Source organism: Etheostoma spectabile, chromosome 1 (genome assembly GCF_008692095.1).
Source record: "Etheostoma spectabile isolate EspeVRDwgs_2016 chromosome 1, UIUC_Espe_1.0, whole genome shotgun sequence".
Taxonomy (NCBI): Eukaryota; Metazoa; Chordata; class Actinopteri; order Perciformes; family Percidae; genus Etheostoma; species Etheostoma spectabile.
This window is the reverse complement of record NC_045733.1, coordinates 14,976,703-14,987,844: the sequence shown is the minus strand read 5'-3', so window position 1 is coordinate 14,987,844 and position 11,142 is coordinate 14,976,703. Positions and strand designations below refer to the sequence as shown.

Genomic DNA, 11,142 nt, shown 5'->3' with positions numbered 1-11,142 from the left:
ACTCAAAAATTGAATACTGTGGACATAGGCTGCTTTAAATTCTTCCAACTATCCCAGTGTTCAGTGTTAGATTGTATAGGGTGGGGTAGAGTGGGTCTAAAGGTGGACTTATGCCTTGTAAATTGGAAGCATATGAGTGAAAGCATTGCTTGGCCTCAAGGGGTACTGCATAGTTAGACTTAAACGTAGCACTTTTACTGCAACAGCTTCAATTCGCTGAGCTCTTTTGAAGCGGAGCAGTACTTTCAGAATGAACAAAGAACATTTGACTATAGGGGAAACAAAGACAGAAGCAGACAGATAGAGACATACAGGAGGAGACAGGCAGAAAATGTCTGTGTTGTGTAAGGATGGCCGTGGAGTTGTATAAAAAAGCTGTCACACGCTTCTCTGACAATGAAACAGAGTGTTATGTTTCTATCAATCACACACTCAGTGGATTTTACAAGATCACCTTCTTGTTTATGTCGAACTTTAACTATTTGATTTTAAAGAAAATAGGGGGTTTGGTTTTCCATAAATTTACATATTTTTGTTTTTTTAAAAAAGAGAAAGATTTCCAACAGTGACAATGACTGTTAGTGCCCTGAAAGAGCAGATACTATTTGAAATGTGTATGTAGCCTATAATTAATAAATGGTTTCCATGGACAGAATCCCAACAAACAAAGATAACTCAAAGTTAATTACTCAATGTTTTTGCACTTATAACGTTTATTTTCATGTGGAAGAAAATACCAGTCAGTGGGAAAAAAAAGGGATAATAAAGAAACACATAGTCAATACAATACTGTTTTCTCAAGAGGAGCGAACAAGAACTATTGTCTGCTAAAGTAAGTAATGGTCAGAAAGGAGCACAACAGACTCACCACTAGAAACCCAACTGATCTCGGGGAAAAGTGCTGCTCTGCAGCAACTTTCTTCTCCTTTTGTACATGGATCCTTTGGTAGAACTCTCTTGGAGACACTATTCTGAGGCCAGAAGCACAGCAGAGACCCCCAGTGAGATAAAGTTCTATGCTTGAGAGATGAAAGGCGCACTTACAGAATAGATGAAGGGCGAAGAAGAAAAATAAGAAAGAGGGGAAAAAAAGTGTCATCAAACTTCGATGCCACATATTAGTTTTCCGTTGTTGATAGGTGGAAAACAGCTTTTAAAACAGATCGTGTTCATTCACTCAGGTTACAATTATTGCAAACTGACATCTTTATTACCTCAATCTCATTTCAGCATCTTAGAACAGAAGTTCCAGCTGTGCAGAAATGGCAGAAAACTGCTTTGTTAATGCATTCGCTGTGTTCTCTGGACCACCTGCAGCATTCTGCCTTCTCGTCCTTGGACCCCCACTTTATAAAATCTGCTCATTAGAATTCCACCTCAAGTCCTACTGAATTCCTTGAAGCCATTAGCAGTTGTTGAGAATCGTTTGGGTTGGCCTCAGCATCGACTGTAATGACTAGGACAGGGTGCCAGGGGGAATCAATGCTTCTCCGTGGCTCAAGAATGAAACTGTAACAGCAAGAATGGCCCCAGTGAGTGCCGGACGGCCGTCTTTTTCAACCACTTAATTGATCAAGGTTTTATTTATCTTGTCACAAGACTTTAACCTAATTTGTTTTCCATTCGCTCACAAAGCACCTTCATTGAATAACCATGTTAACAATCCACAGTATTACATTTCTTTCCCCCCCCCCTCTCTGAACACACTTTAAACATTGTCTCTGTGTTCATTTACATGTAACAGGGGCACTTTTAAACTCATGTAGTTAATTATCATATCAAACATAATTTCTTTATTAATGTTTGTCGGCACACACTCACAGAGACTGCTTTTCATTAGAGAATATTCTTTTTGTGTGTGTTTTAATGCAGCAGAGGGAGTGGAGGGCGGAGGGCTGAGATGAATTCCTCTCCCTTTGTTCTTTCTGAATAAGGCAGAGGTGCATCATGCACACCCTCTTAACTCTGCAATTGTGCAAAGATGTCCTTGTAATTGGGTGATATTTTTTTTACTGAAATACCCGCTGCATGCACTCCATTACATTTCTGTCATAAAATACCCTCTTCTCTGTCATCAACTTAAATGGAATGTCAATACTTAGTGTGTGGAATGGGAAGCGTGAAAATGAGCTTAACACTGCAACCCGTAAACATAAAGTTTAATGCCGCCACCAAAGGAAGGGCCAATCACAGCAGAGCTTTGCAAATCAAAGAATAATAATCACAGATTTTCTCGCCCAGCCATCTCACCAGCTTAAAAAAAATAAGTTAGTAGCACCCTCTTGTGAGCTTTCATTTTCTAATCCTCACCAATTTCCTTCCCTCCATCCCATTTTGCTTTGCACACTTTGCCTTTCCTTGCATCCAAATTACACAATCTTCCACCCCCACCCCTGTTGTGCATTCCTTTCAATGTGTTTTAGGTCAAAATGTAAAAAAACAAAAACAAAACCTAAACAACTAAATCTAATTATTTGGTATAATGAAGGGATTGGATTGAAGCATAAGATACAATGCTGCTCAGCTGATCTCCATCTGAAGTCACGAGGAAGATTCCCCACACAGGACCACTTTATGGGCCCATTTTGTATTACCACAGCTATGACTGTAAGTCAGGCTGCTTAAAAAGAGACAGCCGTGCCAGCACAGGGCGATTATTGCCTTCATATATTAACCCGTATTGGGCAATTTCAAGAGACAAGTCAGATAATGCTGTGATAGATTTTAATGTGCTGTAAGTGTTAACTATTACCACTATTATAAGTGTAATATGGTCATCGTTGTATATCATCTGTTCAGACGACTGCACTCAGTTGGCTCTCCATTTCCCAGTTATATTTGCCATCCTCATGTGGATTTCATGAGAAAAAATGGTTTTTAGTCATTAAAATGAAATTATCATGTTAATATAGAGATTTGATGAGTTAAGCAAATAAATAGCTAAGTAAATAAATAATGGTCAAAGAGCTGAGATGAGTCATTCACATAACACGCCATTCATTGCTTTTCCCTCTGGTGTCTTACCACTAATCACAAGATAAACATCATGTTCCTTTCTTAGCAGTACACACACACACACACACACACACACACACACACACACACACACACACACACACACACACACACACACACACACACACACACACAAACACACACACACTAGCTGTGAAACAATTGTTGTCCTGTGATGTAAATGAAGAGTGCATACACTGGTATCTCTAAGGTAATTAAACAGAAGTAAAGGTCTACTGTGACTGGGAGGGCTTGGCAGGGGTGGACTAATGGTAAAGCTGATTAAAGTGTGTTTTATCCCCCTAATTAAACTCATCTTCTCAGCCCACAGTATACAGACACGTTCAACACAGTGGGTTTACAGGCCCTCTGAGACTCGCATCAGTATGATGTTGTTCTTACCTTTACATGTTGGTCATAAAAGTTCATTTTCTTCACAGTTACCAATGTGATCCAAAACTACATTAATTGTTTGTAATACAGATGCAGTTTTTAACTGAACAGCTGTTGTACAATATGCTTTTTCTCCAAAGCAACTTAGCTGTGAGTGCATTCTCATCAACAATTGTAAGTGCATCCCTCCCGAACACACAGCCAACAACAGTCAATCCAGTGCTACAGTTCAAATGCTTAGAGTTTTGAACTTCATGATGACACATGCCACGCGCTTGTGAAGTGTTTTCCTACTCGTACTTATTTGGTATTTTTGTGACACACTATGAACTTGATTGTGTTCTATCTCAAAGGTTGGTGCAGTACAAAGGATGGTGGCTCAGTTTTTATAACTGCAATTTCACAGCACTGTGCATTGTATGTGCTTCTCTTTCCTACTGCAGTTAACTGGCTAGAAGTTACGATAAACTGCAAACTCTAAATTGGCCGTGCCCTGAATAACATTGTCAATTGAAATGTGCTAGCTCTGTAACAGAATGGAATTTGAGATCATATTCAGAATCGGAATCATAATCAGAAATACTATATTGATTCCTGAAAGGAAACTCTGTATTGCCGTTGCACAAATAGTAGAAATATCAGAGTAGAAACATAAATAAAGAAATAAAAGGAGTGTGGATACGTACGGAATTTACATAGTTAAAGGAATGTTATGATACAGTATTTACATAATTAACATAATTAAGGAATTGCAATGGTGAAAAGTAATAATAATAATAATAATAATAATAATAATAATAATAATTGTTCAGCTAATCACACATATACTTGTAAAAGTTAACCAAAACTGTAAAATGTCTTTTACATGTATTAGTACATGTTTGTTTAATTGTGAACGACTTGTCATTCAGCAAAAATTGTTCAGCAGAATGTGTGAAATGAGAACAGTGCATTCAATTGTCAGCACTCTCTGAAGATGTCTGGGAATGCCCCCTCCTATCCCTGCTGTCCACCATGGTCCTAAGTGGCTATTTTTTTTAATAATGTTCAACCTGGTCTTGAATTGAACAATGGATTCTTTGGGAAATGAACATTGCAGTAGGCAAATGTGTTACTGTATATCCTCCCACACAAATGCAAGGTGCCATATATTCCTGTCATGAAGCTGCATCTCCTACAGAAGAAAAATCGGTTTCTTTTTGGGAGGGTGCTCTTTTGTCCAGACTGTTGTAATGTAACTGGTCCTGACGGATGCCAGTCTCACCCACACCATCTGAAAATGTATTCATCAAACGCTTATTCCACTGCTGCATGAATTTGAAACATCCTTCTAGCCACACAATTACTAAAAGTCAGTGTCCACAGGCTGACTTCATTATGATGTTGCTGATTTAATTTCAGTCTTTTTTTGTTCTCCATTTGTAATGCAACTGTCTCAACGGCACTGTACATTTCCTGAGTACTTTCAATGTAGGACTCTTCATCAGACATGCCATCCTCAGCAGTCTCTTCATCCACTACTCCTCAAATTAAATTGGAAACCAAATCAATTGTACCCCCCAAAGACCACTACACCACAACTATTTGCCATTTAGCAGTTTGTCTTGGACAGAGCTTGGTTTTATTACACTTGGTTGTTTTTTAATTCAAAATAAGACCAAATATCAGTTTGAATATTAAATCCAGGTAAACAAAGAGGAAAGATTGGAACCAGAAAGCAGAAGTAGAAGCCTTTCTTTGCGCTAACATAACTTTAATTTCTCTTTTGCTGCAACATTTCAAACCAAAATGTTCTACATTTGCTACATTTCTACATTTCAGCTAATGGAAAGTGTACTGAGACATCATATCACTGCCAGCACTCAATCAATCTCAATCACCTCTTTTATTTATGCACCTTATTTTTTTTGTCAGCCACGACAGGATCAAACACTGCAACCGAGGATTTGTTGATCAAATGTAGCTCCGCGTAAATTCTTTCTGGAAGACCTAACTTTTAATCGGTGCACTGCTAATCAGTTCAGCTGTTACTTTAATAAATATACTTTTTTTAACTGTCACATGTCTGCAACTAGTCTCTCCTGATTGAAATATAGCTCAGAGTAAATTCTTTCAGGAAGACCTAATTTAATCAATATTCTCTTCCTAAATAGAATCAGCTGGTGGAGGTGTTCACCTTCCTGCTTAACCAATCAGAATCATAAACAAATTGCAAGGGCCAATCACAGAGTCATAACCCTGCTTTAAATAAATGCGTTTCCTCCTGTGCTATCCAGCTTTCATTGCAGGCAAAGAAGTCCAGTCATCTACTCCAGCTGACCGGTCCGGAGCCTCCTTCGGTCTGGTCTTTGGGCTCCTTTGCCGCCACCACCAGTGTCTAGATTCCATCAGGGGGTCTGATGGTTCTCTACCCCTGTATAGACATACAAAACTATTCATATAGCGATGGAGTCTAATCGGCAAAGACTTTGTAAATTCTATTGAGTTGTGTAATAAACCTCATTTGCATATCTGCAAACATGTCTCTCCGGATTGAATTATAATGTTGCAAGCTCTTACTTCCCCTCTTTCTGGCTAGGTACTTATAAATAATCTCACATTTTGAGCACTTTTTGGAGGACTGCCATTAATTAGACTGACAGGCAAGTAGAATATCTTAAGAAGATGCATCCCTACATAGTGTTGCTCTACCCTGCTTTTACCTATTTTCCTCAGCTTTTGCCAATAATTGGTATAGTTTGTGAGAGAAACTGTTATCTTAACACATAATAGGAATATAATGTTAAAATTGCAAGACTTACAGCTGAAGTCACAACAGCAAATCAACTTAACTTTTACCGGTGTTATTAATAGCAACCTGAATAGGACACAAGGCTTGAAAAATACAATCACACATTTTTATCTTGGCTTTATAATTATATCTTCGAAATCCAAAAATGTTTGCTAGTGGGTTGTTTTTATTTCTAATCTAACCAAAAATCTTAACAAAACTAACTGCTATTTAATAATTTTCTTAACCGAAAAAGGAGGGTCTCTACATTAATACATTAGATGATATTTTCAGTTTAATGACGCTTGCCATCGCACACATAACCACTGTGTGATGTTGCTCTAATGGCCTTTGTTGCATTGACAAACTACTCCTACTCTTCATTGCTGTTTGCCATTGACAATGTTCCAACCAAGCATAATACAAAGATATTCTCATTATTTAGTATAGTATTCTTTGTGAAGATGATACTGTTGTATCTGGCTGAACTGTATATTCTGTATATTCTTTATATATATATCTGTATGTTACCATCCACTCATTTCTGTATGGTCTATTCTCCTACAAGCAACAGTTTACTGAGCCTGTATGTGCATGGACAAATCATTCATATGATGTGGTTGGTAGCTGATTATTTGTTGTGTGTGTGAGTCAGTTTCATTCCAATGACAGCAGACAGTCTGACAGACTGACTGGCATGTTGCCATTCAGCATAGCTGAGACTAACAGAGCATCAGTAAAAGTCTCCACCTGTGCTGCATAGCTAAATAAAGCTGCAAGCAGTTCATATATTGGTAGCCCAGCTGTTAAATAACTGAGCATAAGTGCAATTGAGTTGAGTATTTTTAGGAGACAGAAAACTGTCTTAAGTAAGCAAGTTCTGCAAAAAATGTGGTCTTTGCTGATAAGAAGCACACGTCGGGTGCTATATACTGCTGCCACCGATAACCCATTCCCTCCTTTCTCTCTGCTTTTAGTCTGTGTTGTTGTTGGTCATCTGGAAGTCAGTTAAAGACAGTGATTTATGCATGGGTCTTCATGCAGCATAGCCTCATTACACACAGCCATTTTGAGAATCAGCAGATAATTACAGTATACATCATAGACCTCATGGGGCCCAGCAGATTCTGTCTATTCCACTGGCCTGTCATTTAGGCCATAGGGCCTCAGGAAAAGAAAACTGGATTCTAACCTCATTTGGAATATGACTTGTTCTTAATTTCACTGGAATTCTCATTGGAAATTTGTTGAAAAATGTTGAGTTGGCAATTTTTTAAATTACTCTACTGTGACTAGTCATCTAGTCATCATAGAAAATGATTTATCGCTAATGGTGTATTTTTATTAAATGAAAAGACAGTAAAGACAGTACATAGTCAAGCTCATTTGAGGGCAGTAAAATAGGTCTAATAAAAATGATGACTAAATGAATGACGTCTTTGCCTAAACAGATTCTAACAGACTTTTTTTTTCAATCTTCCATTAAGGGAACATTAACTCGTGCCCGAACTGAACTGAACCCTGAATATCTGGACCTCCGTCCGCGAGCCGAGCTGAACCCTGAATATTGGACCCCTTGCACCCCTTTAGTGAGTACTGATGGTCCCATTTCTCACCAAATGATCACCATATTTTCACTTAACACAAGTCATTACTTTTAATATACTCAATATATGTGGTACAGTCATTTTCCTTCACCATCCCATGCAATGGCATGCTTAGATAAGTTATGATTTATTAGATGTGGTATCATTTTCTCATTCCTGACTTCATCTTATTCTGTATGAGACACTGTGCAAATATATTTTGCCTCTTAGTTACCTATTGCACTCACAAGATCATTAAATTCAGGGCCTAATGTGATGCTAATATCCATGCCATTTTTACTTGAGTAATATGTATTTGTCTCATTACCTCAATGCTTAGAAAACACAGTGCTTGATAGTCATCTGGGGGTTGGAGGAGGTTTGCTTGTGTTGCTTTGCTTGCACACTGGTGAATCTTAATGATGTCAGTTTTTCTTACTCTCTGACTACAGCATATCAACATGAGGAGGGTTTCTTGTAAACTAGTAGTCTCACCATATTCTGCCTCCACTGTAAACAGCCGTGCTAGGTTCATATAGTTCTGCCTTTTCAGTATGCATGAGTAATTTGCTGTCTGTACATTTTCTAATCATGTATTACACACACTGGTAGTTAGAGATTCTTCTGTAGAAGCTGTGCTACCCACTGTATAGTTTTTCTATCCATACCTAGTATCTACATATATTCTTCATGATTTCTGAATTGTGAGCGTGGAATATTCCACAGGAAAACTTGGGCCTGGAGGTTTCTCCATCTGAGTTCAAGGTCTGTGCTCAGGCGTTTGTGAATCCATAGAGAGTTATTGATTTGAGTTGTTGTCAATAGAGACGCTTTATGTCAGCCATGTGTGTGTCTTTGTTTTCAGCATATTTATTATTGCTGCTGCCCTTATGTTATTAATGTGTGACCTATAACTGAGTGATTGTGATATACAGAACAAATAAGGGCTAAACTCTAGCTTAAAAATGCAAAAACTATGTACATACAGCATATAAATATGCAAACGTAGCTTGCAAATTATTGATTTGTGCATTTGACATTGTGTGTTGACATTGAGGGCATGATGGAGTTAATATATTTGTGGTTTTTTTATAAAGACTAAAGGAAAGAAACCAGTTAATAACATTTTTTGTCTTGTAGTTAGATTCTCATTAGTTGTAGTCTCAGATTTCCCTACATTAAAAATTCATCACCTGTTGTGCTCCCTTGGGTCCACCATCAGCAATTGGGGTAAAGCTAACAAGACAGAGGTATAGACACAATGTAAACACAAGGAAGGGAGGTCCCTCCTACCCAATCTCCCTTGGGCTGTGATCAACAGACTGAGAGAAAGACTCCAATGTGTATGCTTAATGGGAGTAGAAAACTGAAACTTATTTCTCTGTATGTGCTTGGTGAGCAGCTTACTTTGAAATAAATGGACTGCCATGTTTGAATACTTCATCCCTTCTTTCATACATCCATGGCTGCAAGCACAAGATGCCTTTTGACCTCTTCCTGCCATATTCTTCTGCCCCTCCAAACAACCACACATACTCTCCTCAGGCCATGTTAAACTATGTTAAATTTGCAACTTATAGTAGACTGGGCACAAAGTGAAAGCAAGCACTGCACAATACATTACTGTGATGGTCCACTGCCAGCCTGATCTACAATAGAGTGTTAGAAAAACTGATGTTCTAATTTTCTCTCTCTTTTCCCCCTTTTCGTTTCTCGCTCTTTTTCTCTCTCGCCAGTCTTTGAAAATACATCAGAACATTTATTATAGAACTACAAATGCAGTAGGTCAACATGTAAATATATCAGATGGTATCTCTTAGGACCCTCTTTATGTCCAGAAGCTGTTTGTAGACATTGTTCCTGAATTTGTGTGATTTCAGTAAATGGAAAACCCACTGGTAATTAAGATAAATAGGAGAATATCCCTTTATTTAAAATTATATTCTCACGAGTACCAGTCCGGTGGAAACACAGCACCTTGTCACTTCTGCAAGTACGGTTTCTCTCATTAGCTCAGAATTCATTTTAACTTCCATTAACAAATGTGACTTTTATCTTTATCTTTTTATGAATCTAAGACATATTCCCTAAACATAAATGGTTGACACACCTATGATATATGGGACAGTGTATGATTTGTGTCTCTCTTCACCTTACAAAGTCAATATTTGGACTTTAGCCTTATTTAATGAACAGAATTTCTCAGAGATCTCTCCCAAGCGGTATTCGACAGGAGATCTCTCTGGCTTTGTTCAAGCACTGTGCTGTTTGGTTATTGGGCCTCACCGGACTGAAGAAGCTCAACGACAAACACATGCATGCACGCACACAAATGCTCACAAACTATTACCACAGAGGAGGCCCCTTTCTTCCAGCCCACGAGGGAATGATGACTCATTATCGTCTCAAAGCAATATGGCCACAGTGCCCCTACTCAGCAGCCCTATTAAGTTACCAGACAGCTTCATTGTATTGGTGTTCGATAATTTCCTTGCCTTTGTCATTCGTAGGGCATCCGGGAGTTGGTGAGGGAGGGGCTGGGAGAGTGGCAAGAGCTAACGTGAAAAGGCACAGCTAGCTGAAATGATTCCCCCCCACAGTTGATGGTTCTCTGGGTGAACTGCTAACTCGTCCTTAGCCAGACAGACACCTTCCCTCCATTACTTGTTTAATTTTATGCAAAAATCATGTGGATTGGAAAGCATGCTTGAGTTTATCATGTGAACTAGTAACAACACAGTGCAACCTAATTGCATCGTCAACAATGATTGTTTTGCGCCAGGATAAATGCATTAAGAAACTGGGAAAAGTCACCTTGTAGTCTATATGACCCACTGATTTATTGGGAGTTTTTCACTACGTGTTCCCCAGACTCATAGAGATCAATATATGTACTGCCATGTATATTTATTACCAGTGTCTGGAACACTGGCGTTTCCAAATGTATTACAATATTGGCGTGCAGGGAATGCAAAACAATCAAAGCTGTATGCCCTCGAGGGTTTTCTGTATGCCACTAAAATTAACTGTGATACATGACGTCCCTTTTTCTAATTCACAATATCAAATAAGATTATAGAACAATTTAGAAAGATATTAATTTAGCTTAAGCTCCATCTTTTTAGTGTTAAAAAGTAAGATGTGATGAGCAGTGATGGGAATAACGACATTTTAAAATTACAGCGTTACTATCGGCGTTACTTTTTTCAGTAACGAGTAATCTAATCGATTACTCTTCCCATCTTAATAACGCCGGTACCGTTACTGCCGAAAAAGGCGGCGCGTTACTAGAATTGAAGCTGTTTTTTTTTTTCATCAGACCAACTTGATCTCTGAGCCGAGAAGCAAGGACTTTTTTTCTTCCTTGGTTAGTGGGCC

The 11,142-nt window shown here is 38.4% G+C and overlaps 1 protein-coding gene across 3 annotated transcripts in view; it reads left to right on the top strand.

Annotated features, from left to right (window-relative positions):
- Positions 1-11,142, top strand: part of pcdh9 (protocadherin 9) — a 212,952-nt gene that overhangs the window by 45,508 nt on the left and 156,302 nt on the right. For 2 of the 3 annotated variants that reach the window (XM_032506543.1, XM_032506371.1), the window contains exon 3: positions 7,666-7,767. The exons of the other annotated variant lie outside the window; for it this stretch is intronic. In XM_032506543.1, the coding sequence (XP_032362434.1) occupies positions 7,666-7,767 (102 nt within the window). The remainder of the gene's footprint in view (positions 1-7,665; positions 7,768-11,142) is intronic. 3 annotated transcript variants of the gene reach the window in all.